Here is a 15,504-nt window from a genome sequence, read left to right as displayed (position 1 = left end):
TACAATTACTTAACAAATCGTTCCCACCTTATAACATTCTCCGCCGCATTACCCGCATTCGTTTGCTCCTCTTCCACTAAATTGTGATCTTCGAAGAATGTCTCCTCAAGTATATTCGCACTACCGGCATCGACTGTGAAAGCCAACCACTTTTGCAATAACTGAAACTGTATTGCTTGCAAGTCTAAGCCATGTAGTTCGGCGATTTCTTTCGCAACTGTATTAATATCCAATTTGCTTGATTTCAAAATCAACTCATGGTGGTAAAGGCTATAAATAAGTTCAGTTGGATTCTCAACCAGTCTCAAAAGTTTTTCATCGGTGAGTCCATAAATGTAAAGCAAGTGCTGCGTTTTAATTATAGGATATTTACGCTTAATTTTAACCAATTGATCCTGATACTTTTCATTCGTTATGAGTTCCTCATGCGCCAGCGCATATTTATAGCATTCATAGGAAGCTTCCACTTGATCCGCCCCATCCGGTGCATAGTTTGCAACAAAATATAGTATCATAAATGTTTTAGATGGATTAGTGACATGCTTGACAAGACGCAGTATCTATTGGATTGTCAAAGAGGATTTCATAAAATTTCAAAAAAAAGGAGTACAATATTGAGTCTGTTACATACCGATTGTAGGAAGGCATTATTTGTGGGTTGTAGATGCCATATTTCGGATTCGTTTTTCGCTTTGTATTCGGCAATAGAATTCTTCACGGCAGACATGCATAAGTAGTCACGCACTTTTGCTACATCATTTGAGCCCTTAAGTACAGTGTGCATTTGCATAAGAGGAAACCAACTTTCGCAATTATCGACACTAAGCTCGTTATCTGGGAGTGATAATAAACATTAAGAAAATTTATGACAAATAATCTTTCCGGCGTTAGTTATATTTGTATCTAATTTAAAAGCGTACTTTATGCGGAATAAGTTTTACTCTATCTGACGTGCACTATAGACTAAAAATTTATGATTCATGAAGAAAGTCATAATGCTCTTTATTTTAATTTTAGAACGCCTACTTAGTGCTTATTATTGTCGTTTTTAAAACAACAATAATATAATTTGTAATTGGCTCACCTAAAATATCTTTTAATGGTTGCTCTACAATCGGCTTGAATGGTAGGCGAAAGCGTGCAATTTTCGGCATCACACCCATTTCACTTTGCGATTGCAACCACATATCGGTTTCCAGTGGGCCAGGACGATTGCGACGACGCTTTATCATTTTGTGTTTCAGAAAATGCAACATACTTGTCCAAATTTGCATTTCCTTGGGCATTTTGTCGAAAAATGAAAGCATTTCAATGACATACAAATACAACTCATAGAAATAGATGTTTATCTGGCGATTTAAAAACGGGAAAATGTCGTTAAAATATGAGTAAATCTCTTAAAAACATGTATGTTTATATATATGTACCTCTTTGAAGAATTGTATTAATTTCGATGCCATCGAATCCGCATCTTTTATTGAATGCAAATATGGTTGGCATAGATTACGTATACCGCTGACAGTGCTTAATACTACCAATTCTTCCTCACCGAAGGTATCAATCTTTATTTCATACTTAAGTTCCTGACCAAGCAATATGCTTATTACCTGCAATGTTTTTTTAGTGTGATTTAGTTTTAGTTATTATACATTTTATCCTCTTCTTACCTGCGTTATAAGCATTTGCTGATAATCCAAATTGAAGTCATTACTCATCCGCTCCAATAATTTCACGTCCAATTTCTTATTATGGAATAATCTTAACAATTGCTGTATATTATCGGTGTCCACATTGAATTTCCCCTTTATGCTGGGATCTTGCTTGCAAAACTCCATATAGTAGAATTGTTTTAAACGTCTATGTAAAAAAAGAGGTCGAAAGGTTTGTAAAATATTTATTTCTACTAAATTAGGTACGAATTTTTTCGCTTTACTTGTTGCGTATTGCCTCCACTTGACTATGACCTTCCAGATGTACGTTATACATTTCACAAAGTGTTAGCAAATTAATGCGTTGTTGATCGGTTTTCAAATCATTGCTCAGCAGTTCCAGCAAAGATTCTTTATTTTTATCCGCGATGAGCATATTGAAGAGATCTATCATTATATGAAAACAAGAGTGATATTAGTTACCATAAATGCATACACACGAACATGTATGCCTTCATACCAATAAAATTAACATCCTTATTTAACATCACATTGCGAAAGACGCGCGTCAAGTGTAGCGACACAAAATCTGTGCTGATAATATTACATTCATAACGTTCTTGATATTCCAAAATGTACTGCACCATAATGTACCAAACATCATGCATTTTCGCTTTGATTAGCTGCTCCAACGATAAAAAGAAATCTTCGACAGCTGCATCCTTTTCTATTTCGTCATTTAACATTGTGCGTAACTGTAGAAGTATGCTGTTAGTGGGCGTAGTTTCTACTAACAGTAATAAAATGCTCCGTGCCACAAATTTCATAATCGAAGTTTGCTCCACACTATTTCTCTACAGGCGGAATAAAAGAAATATGTAAGAATTATGAATAAGTAGTAATTACTTTACGATACTTTACCTTCGTACGCGGCTGTTCTGGCTGCACTTCGATTTGATCAAATATTGACACAGAGTAGCGGTTCTTGACTNCTTCGTACGCGGCTGTTCTTGCTGCACTTCGATTTGATCAAATATTGACACAGAGTAGCGGTTCTTGACTGGTGCAGCCGGCTTGACATTGAATGAGCAATTCACTTGCGCAGCTGAGAAATTAAGCGTCGTATCAGCTAGCGTAATCTCCGCAACATCCAATGCCCTGCAAATGTTCTCATTGACCTCACGCTCTTTACCGACATAGTAGCTTTCTAATGCATCAACAGGATAGCTGCTAACAGCTAATTGCACATACTTCAATAGTTCGGACAACTGACTTGACTTTTGTTCCTCCCGTAGGTAGGCCTTTAGCAGTAATTCATATACTAGAGGAAATGTAAGTACATCGATATCTTTGTCTAGAGCATTGTGAGAAGTTGGAGCTGTTTAAAGTTAAAAGTGAAGAACATGAATACACATGGATGTTCGGTTACAAATTAATGCCAAATATAACCACTCTTAAATGTCTATCCTGTACTACTAACACAAATTTTATAAATATACTTTTAAGAATTTTACTTGAAGAGCTCAAGCCTCTCTTGCTATTCTATCAGATGTCTTATTTCCTTATATTGTAGATGCTGTCTTATTTCATTATACATATTACTTTTTCGCCTCTTACCCTGGCTAAAATTAACTGCTTACCTTTGATGTTGCGTAACGCCAAAATCTGCTGCGTTAGCAACTCCAATGCCAAGCCAATAAAATCGTCCTTATTTTTCGGTGTGCAGTCCACCAGTTGGAGTATTGCATATGCCAAGGCAGATGTGAGCGGTAGACAATGTATACGCCTACTTATATGCAACACACCATAAACTTTTTCAAACTGCAGCGCTGCACATAAATCAGCTACCTCGCTGACAATAAAACGCGGCACATTTACCGTTGCTTGGCTTTGATCCATTACGCATTCAAAGCCACGATCGAGTAATTGCAACCGTTGGGAGAGCGGCACAAATTCACTGACGGTGCTTACGTGCAAGCGAAACTTGTGACACAGCACGAAACGTTGCTGTATGGCGTGCATTTGTTGTTCAACACTGCGGCAAGCAGCATGCGGCACAATTAATTTGAAAAATTCCAACATATTTTTTTGTTCTTCCATGTCTTTGTCGCCAGTTGGCGGCGCGCAGTTCTCTAGCATATCCTATGTAAAAGTAAAAATTACGAATATTTCTAAATAAATTTTAAACGGTTGTTTGAAATTTTCCAAGCATACCGCGTAAGTTTCAATGACCTTCATGCACGCCTTAATGTTCTTATCATTTATGAGCAATTTGAAATATTCATAAGCAAGTTCAGGTTTGTTGCTGCGCACTAACTCATGACAACAAGTAAAACTGGCGCTTGTTGCCACTTCTGGCGCAGCTTTGGTCAGCAAACGTATATCATCCAACATATCGGGCAGCTGCATTTTAACGACGCGTAGCATAAAAAGTGGCAAACTAATGCCTGTATTACTATCTGCTGGCCAGCCGTATTTGACTTTCATAATTTTTATAACTTGTATCTCATATTCTGTATTAATTTTCAATGCGAGTGGATGTGTGGAGTAGCGCAATTTTATAAGCGAATTTGATATTTCCGGCCAGGGCACTGGTGCACGCTGAAAGTTAATAGTTATTTTAGTTTAGTTATTTTCTTTGGAATTTTAATTAGTAACAAAGGTTTATACCTGCAAAACCAGCAGCGCGCATTCGAGTCGATCGTCTTCGTTGTGCAGCAAATCAATGCACGCCACAGAGCGCCCTAACCAAGTGCTCAGTGAATTGCGATTAACTACCAAAAGCGAAATATATTGACGTAAAGCCTTCACTGGCGTTTTGCCCTTCTCTTGAAAAATAGGATAGAGAAAATCATTGACAAGACTTTTCAAATTATCCAAATGAACGCGTTGCAAGATGCAGAGCGCTGTTTCGTCGATTGAATCCTTTAGATAATTATCCAGCGTGAATATTAGGTTGTAACGTTTTTTCAGAACGGACAGGTCCTGAAGCGCATTAACGAGATCGTGCAATTTAGCAATATTGCGGTCATGCTGACGGCGTACATCGCTGGGAGGATAGTAAAATATTTTGATACAGTATTAAATAGATAGGCAGTAATTAATATTGAACATCCTGTGTGCTCAATTCGAACTTTATTCCAGACTCACCAATGCATAAAACGTATTTCCTCGAATATCTCTGCCACTTTGGTTGCAAATTCCAACCCAATTTCCGGCCAATGTTCAGCGTATTGCAATGTTCTCGTTTTTTGTATACTCCATTCGGCAAAGTATGGCATTAATTTTGGATGTGTCTTACTGACAGTGGGCACGAATTGTCGCAGCCATTGCACTATGTTGAAGGGTTCAATATGACTCGGTATTAAACTGAGAAGTTGACAAATTTCTTTCTCATTCAAATGGGGTAACAAAGCAGAAGTGTGTCGTTTCCAAATCAAGCATGCTGCCGGCATATCTGTCTTAAATAATGCAATAACCATTTTAATCAGATTTGAATGGTATACGAATTTCGACCACTCTGAATTGACCTCATAGGGATCAATTATGGCAAGCGTCTCAAGACGACGTAGTTGTTCATTTATCTCTAAGACATCATCGTTATCATTCTACAAAATCAGATATTGAATAAACCTATATTTAAAGATATTAAGCTATTTTAATACTTCTTCATCCAAATGTTTTAACATTTCTAGCAAGTAACGCTCCAGCGTACGTCGTGAAGGCATATTAATCATACGATTATTTTTGAAAAATTCATTACTTTCTATATTTTTTAGTAATGCGAGTAGGTCCTTGAAATTTTGTTCCAAGAGTTCAGGATTATTCTATAAATACAAATACGTAAATATATTTACTAAAAGAACTAACAATAAGTTAAAAATAAATATCATTTTAGTTCTAATACATACGTCACCAAGAGAAGTCAAAGTTAGCAATATGCGTTTTGCTTTTGCCTCGTAAATCGGTTGCAGGCACAATTCAAATTGCTTTCCGTAACTCTGAAATGTTATTAGATATTTTATTGCCTTTAAAAGATTGCACATACATATGTATGCATTAAATCACGCTTACCTCAGCTTCTTCCAGAGCACCTCTGGTTATTAATTTCTTAAAACGCTCGCTAGGATCCGTTTCTGACACCACAACCATTTCGATTTCTGTTGGTATATTATTCTCATTTGTTTGCTTTCCAATGAGGTAATATAAATTCACGGAAGATTTGGGCTGTTGCACAAGCCAGGCATGTTCTGATACTTCTAGCTCGCTATTGCATTTAAAAGCTGGTAAAATTTTTGGGATATATAAAAAAAAGTAATTTTTAGAAAAAAATTTCCCTTACATGGATACTCCACAAACTTCATAAGACGTTCAGCACTCATATCCGTAGACTTAACCAACACCAACAATTCGATATTTTCTTCGTTGCATTCCATAATAATAAGATCTTCAATTAGCAGTTCTTTTGCTTTTNAGTAATTTTTAGAAAAAAATTTCCCTTACATGGATACTCCACAAACTTCATAAGACGTTCAGCACTCATATCCGCAGACTTTACCAACACCAACAATTCGATATTTTCTTCGTTGCATTCCATAATAATAAGATCTTCAATTAGCAGTTCTTTTGCTTTTGGCGCTTGAGGAAAGTATACAGTTTTGGTGATAGGACAAAACTCGACTAAATGGCCAGAGAACGTCAGTAGTAGGCTATAAAAAAAACGTTTAAGTAATTAATAAATTTTAAACTCTCTAGGCCACATATAAGTTAAGTTCAGAAATGAATCAAGCCAAAGAATCAGGCTCTTTTATTTCCAAGCTATAATTGATGGAAATTCCTTATTTGCGCAACTAAGGGCCAGTTTTTGAGTACACGGCCGTGATTTAAACCCAGTTTAAACGCCCGATTTGGCTGGTTTAAATTAAGATTAGCCAATCAAATGTGAGCCAGCTGTTCAATTTAAACTCGTTTACTTAACTAACTAATTAAACTGGCTCTTAAAAACTGGCCCAAGTCCCAATTTGGCATTTAGGGGTGTTTGCGCATATTGGACATTTCCATCAATTATAGTTTAGAAATAAGATTGTTGCTTGGCTTTATGTATTTCTGAACACACGAGCTACTTACATATAATTATCTAAATTAAATATACGTTTTACGCCGCNGATTAAATAAATAAGTCCCAATTCGGCATTTAGGGGTGTTTGCGCATATTGGACATTTCCATCAATTATAGTTTAGAAATAAGACGAGCTACTTACATATAATTATCTAAATTAAATATACGTTTTACGCCGCGATAATGTTCAGGCAGTGTAATCTTGACCAGATCGTTTGTGCGCTCTCTGCAGAAAACAGAATTGTGCGCTCCGGCTATAAACAGTGGTACAGGCTGTTCAAACGCTTCCAATGGAATTTGTGGTATCAAAACGGTTGATTCCGCATCGTTTAAACCACGTCCACCGCTTATCAGTTTTTCGATTGGCACTGGCCCTAACATGCTTTCGTCAAAAGCGATGGTCTCATTTTCGTTGAGGGACACATTTTGGTTCGCCTCCAGTAGCGCTTCATTGATTTCACCGAGCCTTAAACATAGTGTAATAATATTATGGATAGTATGGAAAGAGCAATGTACTACCACAACTACTCACTGATAGACACTTCCATTTGTGCAACTGATATGAAAACACTGCCCCAGTTGTTGTATGCCAGCAAAAGTGCGCCCTGTCACATGTACGTCTTCAGCGTTTACGGTTACATTGAATAGCGGTAGACCTTTAATAAAAATGCCATGAATCTCGCCATCACGTAACCCTACTAAAATTAGATTTCCCGAATTCGAAATTGCAACAGCATCTATGTGCGCATTGAAGCTGAGGGAGCTACATTTCGCCACCAACTCGTCNCAAGCTATAATTGATGGAAATTCCTTATTTGCGCAACTAAGGGCCAGTTTTTGAGTACACGGCCGTGATTTAAACCCTGTTTAAACGCCCGATTTGGCTGGTTTAAATTAAGATTAGCCAATCAAATGTGAGCCAGCTGTTCAATTTAAACTCGTTTACTTAACTAACTAATTAAACTGGCTCTTAAAAACTGGCCCAAGTCCCAATTTGGCATTTAGGGGTGTTTGCGCATATTGGACATTTCCATCAATTATAGTTTAGAAATAAGATTGTTGCTTGGCTTTATGTATTTCTGAACACACGAGCTACTTACATATAATTATCTAAATTAAATATACGTTTTACGCCGCGATAATGTTCAGGCAGTGTAATCTTGACCAGATCGTTTGTGCGCTCTCTGCAGAAAACAGAATTGTGCGCTCCGGCTATAAACAGTGGTACAGGCTGTTCAAACGCTTCCAATGGAATTTGTGGTATCAAAACAGTTGATTCCGCATCGTTTAAACCACGTCCACCGCTTATCAGTTTTTCGATTGGCACTGGCCCTAACATGCTTTCGTCAAAAGCGATGGTCTCATTTTCGTTGAGGGACACATTTTGGTTCGCCTCCAGTAGCGCTTCATTGATTTCACCGAGCCTTAAACATAGTGTAATAATATTATGGATAGTATGGAAAGAGCAATGTACTACCACAACTACTCACTGATAGACACTTCCATTTGTGCAACTGATATGAAAACACTGCCCCAGTTGTTGTATGCCAGCAAAAGTGCGCCCTGTCACATGTACGTCTTCAGCGTTTACGGTTACATTGAATAGCGGTAGACCTTTAATAAAAATGCCATGAATCTCGCCATCACGTAACCCTACTAAAATTAGATTTCCCGAATTCGAAATTGCAACAGCATCTATGTGCGCATTGAAGCTGAGGGAGCTACATTTCGCCACCAACTCGTCTTCCAGCAATATTAGACTTTTATCCACAGAGATAACCACTTTTTGGTTTTGCAGTGAAGCGTGTACTTGCGGGTACTCCTTTACCTGTGTTATTAAAAGATAACCATTATATTCTTATCAAAATACACAAAAATAAATTTTTGGTTTTTCACCTCTTCTCCACTTTGAATCCTAAAAATTCCACGTGAGGAGAAGGCGTTGGAAATTGTATCTTCCTCAACTGGAGATTGCTCGAAATTGCACCACATTATTTACTTCAAGGAGTTAGATTTTTTTTCACTTTTGTAAAATGTTTTAAACTTTTGAGACGCGGTTTTCCCTTTGTCATTCAAATACTTTGTTTATTGTGACATTCTAATTTTTCCCACTTGCGACATCTATGGCAATTTTAAACATGAAAAGAAAATGGAGCGTCGGTATTGGGACAAAAATTTGGGCAATTTCTGTCTAAACAGCGAAATACACCACACAAGCGGCTCGTCAAACATACTTCAAAATACTTTTCCGATTTCGTCATTAACCAAGCAAACATGTTCCCTCAAAGAGTTTTCAAACATTCAAACACCCCCAAACATAACGCAAATGGCTTGAAATAAAGGAATATTTCGCTTGGTTGTCAAGCCACTTGTGGTGTGTACTTCCCTCTTAATGTTTATTAAATTTCTATTTTACAACGCTTTTTTGGTAAGTTATTCGATCCATAACTTTGCTAAAGAGCGAAATACACAATACAAGCGACTTGACAATACAAGCGAAATATCCTTTTGCTTAAAGCTATTTGTGTTGTGTATGGGGATATTTGAAGATTTGACAAGCCGTTTGAGGAAAATTTTAACAAAAATCATAATTATTATTTTTTTTTATTTTATTTTTTTATTTTGCGGACATGTTCACGTTTGGTCAAACCGTTTGCATTGTTAATGATAAATTCGCCATAATCTGCCTTATCCTGAGTTTCGACCGAAAAAAAATTCACCCGAAAAATTTTCAGCCGCCCATATCTAATCAATACATGGAAACCAAAGGTGAAAAGTGAACCGATTCGGGGAAAATGAAACTCATGATAAGGCTGTGAGTTTTTAACAACATGAAACTAAAATATTCAGAATAAAATATTTTACTTCAACATGTCATGTTTGCACAGTGTATGGCGAAACGGGAAAAGAAGGTTTGAAGCATGTTTGACAAGCCACTTGTGTGGTGTATTTCGCTTTTAAATAAAAGGATTTTTTAGGAACAGATAAAAAAAACTAAATACATACTTCCCTTGGTTTTGTTCCCTCAATATTTGTTTTCAGTGTTTTATTTGCATGAACGAAAGACACAAGATCACGCGCGAACGAAAGAAATAACATTACGTACATTATAACAACTCTGCCTATGATCAGCTGTTCGTTAAGTGTTGCCATCGCTAAATTTTTATTAAACCGTGTGCCGCAGCAATCAGCCAATGACAAAGCGACAAGTGAGTGTCAAAAAGTTCTCGCTATTTTATTTTCACCGGCTGAGAAATAAGGGCATTTGTTAAAGGAATAAAATATAATAATCACAAACAAAACTTAAGATCAATTAGTGAAAATATCACACCAAGAATAAAGCCTAAATTATTCTGACAAAAGGATTCAAAAGTAAGTAAAATTAATTTAAATGCAACTCAAGAAATTGTAGTTTTCCCCCCAATGCGTACTCATCCCACTTGGCAAATATGGGTGAAATGTTGAATAGGAAAAGAAAGAGTGCAAGACCAAAAGTGATAGGAAAAGTATGCGTGTATACGCATGTGGCTAGTAGAAAACGCTTACGTAGCGACGAAACTTGGCATAATTGGAAACTTGCTGCACCATCGCCTTGCAACTGTTCAAACAAATGCCCAATTGTTGCTGATTGTTTTGATTGTTTTTTCCAGAAATTTCATAAAAGAGAGATAACAGCCAAAATGCGTGTCCAGGTGGTTTTTGTGGTACTTGCCTTTCTACTGGTCCAAAGTAGCATAGCGTTAAAAGAGGAGGATTGTGAAGGTAAGTTCTTGAGCGAAGATGGATTTCTGTTAAATTTGCCAGCTGGCAGTATTTTCAACAAAGCCCATTTACGTACATCCGTATGTAATCTTTGGTTGTATGTGTAGGTACTAAGAGAAATTTGCATTTTCAGTTTGCATTAAGACTGTAAAACGCTTCGCTGACACATTGGACGATGCTACAAAGAAGGATCATAAAAAAATTGAGGCTGAATTTAAGGATTTCTGCGAAAAGCAAAAGAATAAAGAACACAGATTCGTAAGTGTAGAAAAATATGTATTCAAATTTGTGGGCGTACAATTATTTGTAGATATCTTTGACGATTCATATTTCTTTAGTGTTACTACTTAGGTGGTCTAGAAGAATCTGCCACCGGCATCTTGAATGAGCTGAGCAAACCATTGAGCTGGTCTATGCCCGCCGATAAGATTTGCGAGAAACTCAAGAAGAAGGATGCACAAATCTGTGATTTGCGTTATGGTAAGAATTTATTGACATGTAAAAACTTCTGGAGTATATATACGTATATAATATAATACAATACGTAATACAATATAAATTCATACGTTCATACGTATGTACATAAATAACCCGGCTTCCGCGTACGTCAGAATTGAAGGTTCTAAAGAATTATCTACTTTTCCTAAAAGTCGGGTAAAACCCACAACTTTAGCACAAGCGGGAATAGAGCTAAAAATGCGGACTTCAATTCTTTGGCAAGGCAAAGTATTTTGTACCCTTCGACCAAAGCAGACGAATGCAATTTCTGCCAAGAGATCTACAAAGTTTGTGATCTAGATATATTTTCATTAAAATAGCGCCAGAGAGTTTTTGTAAATGTTTTGATTTTACTACTTGGTTCAAATGCAAATACATGGCTGATTGGAAGATCGACTTATCTCGGAAGCCGGATCGAAAACGCCCTATCTTAGAATTTGATTGAAGAACGCCCTATTTCAGAATTCGTTTCAAAAACGCCCTATCTTCAGCTGCCGCCTCAAAAACGCCCTATATCAACACATATTCAGATAGGGCGTACTTCAACCAAATTCTGAAGAAAGGTATGTTGGTCTTCGAAATAGCCGTCGATATGTAATTAGGTGACATTGTTAAATCAAGACAAGCCATAAAACTTGAAAACAATCCATAGTAAAGTTATTAAATTTCGAAAGTTTATTTTTCATCTTGTTGTACGAAAATATTTAGGAAACACTCTTAAACTTGCCACATTTAGAAAGGTTATCTGTGAGGTCATATACTTAAAGAACAATTTTTGAAATTATGTAAATATTAAAGAATGCGATAACGATAGCGATTGGAAGTGCCCAGACTAATCGAAAGATTCGGTATTCCATTAACAATGTTTACATGCATAAGGATATTGTAAGGCTTTAATTTATATCTAAAAAAAAAANAGACTACTCGAAAGATTAGGTATTCCATTATCAATGTTTACAAGTATGAGGATATTGTAAGGCTTTAATTTATATCTAAAAAAAAAAAGAATTCCAAGGGCTAATCTATCAAGTCATCTACATACCCACATATACAAATTTGTGCATAATAGTATTTTTTTACTTGAATTACATTTTTAAAATGAAGTGCTATTTAATAATTTTTTTCTTCGCCTTTTTTAACAGAGAAACAAATTGATTTGAACAGTGTANCACATACAAATTTGTGCATAATATTTTTTTTACTTGAATTACATTTTTAAAATGAAGTGCTATTTAATCAATTTTTTCTTCGCCTTTTTTAACAGAGAAACAAATTGATTTGAACAGTGTAGATCTAAAGAAACTGAAAGTGCGTGATCTGAAGAAAATACTCAACGACTGGGATGAAACTTGCGATGGTTGTCTTGAGAAAACAGACTTTATTAAGAGAATAGAAGAGCTGAAACCGAAATATGCGCACAGTGAATTATAAGGAATAACTACTACATACATAAATAAGTGCATCCATTTGTGCAAAAATTAATTTATAATTATGCGTACACCCAGAAATTAGTTATACGCACCAAGAAAGCTGCGGCAGTTTTTTTTTTTAATGTTTTTCGATTTTTTAGAAAAATTTTGATCGAAGGCATTTATAGTTTTTGCAAAACGACTAATGATGTGTGAAAAGAGAAACAAATTATGCAATAAATAACAAAACCACCATAACAAATACATACGAGTTTTTATTAAAAATAATGATATTCATTTTTATTCGATACAACAAATACACAACAATACATGTAACGTACGATGTGCGTAATACATAAAAATACACATGTAAATTTACATACAATATTATAAATTCAAAAATGTATTACTTTAAAAAACAAATTTGCACTAATTCCAGTAAATTCATACGGTGAGCAAAAAGTGAGTGAAAAAGGAATTGTAGAAGAAGGAANATTTAAAAAAAATTTGCACTAATTCCAGTAAATTCATACGGTGAGCAAAAAGTGAGTGAAAAAGGAATTGTAGAAGAAGGAAAGAAACTTATACATACATTATTTTAAGAAGAATGGAGAAGGGGCATCATAGAAAATTACACGAGTGCATTTTAAGTAATAAAATAAAATTTGCCAATAAATACATAAATTAAAAATATTAGTTGCAACTTTTACACCAAATAACAACGATTTTTCACTGGAAGTTTTGAGTATGTTGCCGTCTGCTTAAACTTAAAATGTAAAAACTACTTTTTCGAATGCTTCCAGGTAGAAACATATTAATTAGAAAAAAATGTAAAACGTAAATTTTTTGCTTTATTTTAATTATTTTTGTTTCGATTATTCGCTTCAATAATTGCTGCTGCTGCTTTCTTAGCGACGATAGAGCTGCTTGTTGTAGCGTCCCCTTTCGTTCTCCTGCAACAAAACTGTGTATTCGCTGTAGACAACGCACCAGCAGTAGGTGAGAATTGCTTTGGAAGAAATATAAAATAANTTAATTATTTTTGTTTCGATTATTCGCTTCAATAATTGCTGCTGCTGCTTTCTTAACGACGATAGAGCTGCTTGTTGTAGCGTCCCCTTTCGTTCTCCTGCAACAAGACTGTGTATTCGCTGTAGACAACGCACCAGCAGTAGGTGAGAATTGCTTTGGAAGAAATATAAAATAATTATTAGTTTCATTAACTTGCCCTTGGCTGTTTTCAGTTTGGCTACGTTCAGAAATGCATCAAGCCAATGCATCAGTCTCCTTTATTTATGATAGAAATGCCTTATTTTTTTTTAGAAATAAGAGACTGATATTGGGCTTGATGCATTTCTGAACACAAGGTTTGCTAGAATGTATGCAAGTATCGAAATTCGTAGCATACTTTTTGGCTTTTTTTCTCGATAAGCTGGCGTTCAGCGTACGGCGCATTAAATGCTATTGCAATGAGGCATTTTTTAATAAATTGCATCCGGTAATTTTGGCTTGGAAAAAAGTTGCCACATTTCTAACGACCGCATTTGCATAATAATATATAGTAAGCAATTTAAAATAAAAAGTGATTGATAATGTAATGCGTAAATATGTATGTATGTATGCAACACTAGCAGATACAGCGGCTCACAAAATATTCGGCAATGAAATTTCTATGAGGCCTTTTTAAAACACATACATTGATTTTAATTTTATTTCAAAGTGAAATTTGACAAAATTCAATATGTTGTTACTTTGAATCTTCTTGAAATCGGTAGTAAAAAAAAAAGATTGAATATATTTTGGGTACATAAAAAACGAGAACTTACCTGTTGTAATTAAACCAAAAACAAGCCACAGTATACAAGTCAGTACATAACCGTCGATGAAGACCTTCACGGCTGTGTATATCACCGATACAAGCAAACCGATTGCGATCATAATGCCCAAAACGACCCATGGCATCATTAAATAGTGATTGCGCTACAAATCGACAAATTGATATGAGAAATAATTAAAACAAAAAGTTTTGTGTAAAAATACTCGATTATAAAATACATTCCACATTTGCTCTTCGCTCACCTTTATCACTCCAATGATCATGAGCAGCGATATAAGTATGGTCATACAAAGATTTATTATTAATATTATTTTAACAATATTCTTTGGTAGCCAATCGAAATCAATTGTATTGAAATCTATGCGCAATGTCAAACTAATGATTATCGTTATAATTGATAAGGTAATTGCTAGGAGGCCAGAAATGATGGAGCCATTGCGTAGCGATTGACAGAAGCAGCAGGTTTTCAACAATGGATTCGCCATATTTGGGAAAACTGTAATTAGAAGAAAAGAAATTGGTTTTATAAATTTTATTAATAATTAAGATGAAAACCTATATACAGTCAGTCAATAAAGTTTAGGTACAGCGATTTTTTTATAATACGGACAATTATTTATTAAATATTTTGTTTTTCGCTAAATTTTTATAAAAATATGTTCAATTCTACAACAAAAAAACCAAAAAACAAAGTTCCAAACCTTGCGTAAAATTAAAGAAAATTCTGCAAAATTTCATTCAAATATTGCACTTTTTATTTACGCTCTCTAGAAAAAAGTTGAGTATGCAGCCCATTCAATTTTAGTATAATAAAGTGCAAGTATGAGGAAGCTTGGACTTACCATCGATTTTTGGGGAATTTTTATGATATTGATTAATTTAATATGACTGCATCACCAACTAAATTTTTACTAAATTATCGAAAAAGTTGTAGTCATTATCTCGGAAACTAAAGGAGATATCTAAAAACTGATAACACCAATCGAAAGACCTTATTTCAAAATATATAACTGCATCTAGAACTAAGAATCGTCAAAATGGCGCTTACGACAATATTTTACCCAGGCGACGATATGCTTAATAAGGTGTGTAAATACTTCAGTGAAATTTCTTAAAGTGAAATGAAGAAATACTCGGTTATTTTTACCTGATTTTCGGGGTTTTCGAAACCTTTAAAATTTTTCTCCCGATTTTTAGGAAATTTTTCGGGGTTCATCGTGTTCTACTGTT

The 15,504-nt window shown here is 35.3% G+C and overlaps 4 protein-coding genes across 5 annotated transcripts in view; 1 reads left to right on the top strand and 3 right to left on the bottom strand.

Annotated features, from left to right (window-relative positions):
* Positions 1-5: 5 nt before the first annotated feature.
* Positions 6-7,769, bottom strand: rod (kinetochore component rough deal). The gene is made up of 20 exons (XM_017611109.1): positions 7,724-7,769; positions 7,301-7,559; positions 6,911-7,234; positions 6,153-6,358; positions 5,724-5,932; positions 5,561-5,650; positions 5,315-5,476; positions 4,800-5,257; positions 4,320-4,698; positions 3,864-4,250; positions 3,290-3,791; positions 2,712-3,027; positions 2,571-2,640; positions 2,170-2,503; positions 1,934-2,096; positions 1,668-1,857; positions 1,428-1,607; positions 1,085-1,349; positions 632-834; positions 6-560 (listed from the first exon to the last, which is right to left on the bottom strand). Exons 1-20 carry the CDS (start codon positions 7,767-7,769, stop codon positions 6-8), a joined length of 5,298 nt encoding a protein of 1,765 aa, XP_017466598.1.
* Positions 7,629-9,175, bottom strand: LOC108359313 (uncharacterized). Of its 2 annotated transcripts, XM_017611128.1 has the most exons (4): positions 9,003-9,175; positions 8,665-8,889; positions 8,259-8,596; positions 7,629-8,192 (listed from the first exon to the last, which is right to left on the bottom strand). In XM_017611128.1, the coding sequence occupies exons 2-4, from the start codon at positions 8,758-8,760 to the stop codon at positions 7,865-7,867; spliced, it is 762 nt and encodes a 253-aa protein (XP_017466617.1). In that variant the 5' UTR covers positions 8,761-8,889; positions 9,003-9,175; the 3' UTR covers positions 7,629-7,864. The 2 variants fall into 2 exon arrangements, with proteins under 2 accessions (XP_017466617.1, XP_017466616.1); XM_017611127.1 differs by having other exon boundaries at positions 8,665-9,175.
* Positions 9,176-9,953: 778 nt separating this feature from the next.
* On the top strand, positions 9,954-12,740 carry Manf (mesencephalic astrocyte-derived neurotrophic factor). Its single transcript, XM_017611126.1, has 5 exons — positions 9,954-10,140; positions 10,419-10,530; positions 10,664-10,788; positions 10,869-11,010; positions 12,293-12,740. Exons 2-5 carry the CDS (start codon positions 10,449-10,451, stop codon positions 12,457-12,459), a joined length of 516 nt encoding a protein of 171 aa, XP_017466615.1. The 5' UTR covers positions 9,954-10,140; positions 10,419-10,448; the 3' UTR covers positions 12,460-12,740.
* A 725-nt stretch (positions 12,741-13,465) lies between these two features.
* LOC108359311 (uncharacterized) overlaps positions 13,466-15,504 on the bottom strand; it is a 29,394-nt gene continuing 27,355 nt past the window's right edge. The window contains exons 2-4 of the mRNA XM_017611125.1: positions 14,517-14,770; positions 14,264-14,417; positions 13,466-13,622 (exon numbers count right to left, since the gene is read on the bottom strand). Coding sequence (XP_017466614.1) covers positions 13,522-13,622; positions 14,264-14,417; positions 14,517-14,759 — 498 coding nt within the window. The 5' untranslated portion in view covers positions 14,760-14,770 and the 3' untranslated portion in view covers positions 13,466-13,521. The remainder of the gene's footprint in view (positions 13,623-14,263; positions 14,418-14,516; positions 14,771-15,504) is intronic.

This window comes from Rhagoletis zephyria, unplaced genomic scaffold, assembly GCF_001687245.7.
Source record: "Rhagoletis zephyria isolate East Lansing unplaced genomic scaffold, Rhagoletis_zephyria_1.1 Rzeph_scaffold_00371, whole genome shotgun sequence".
NCBI lineage: Eukaryota > Metazoa > Arthropoda > Insecta > Diptera > Tephritidae > Rhagoletis > Rhagoletis zephyria.
This window is presented reverse-complemented; position numbering and strand designations above follow the sequence as displayed.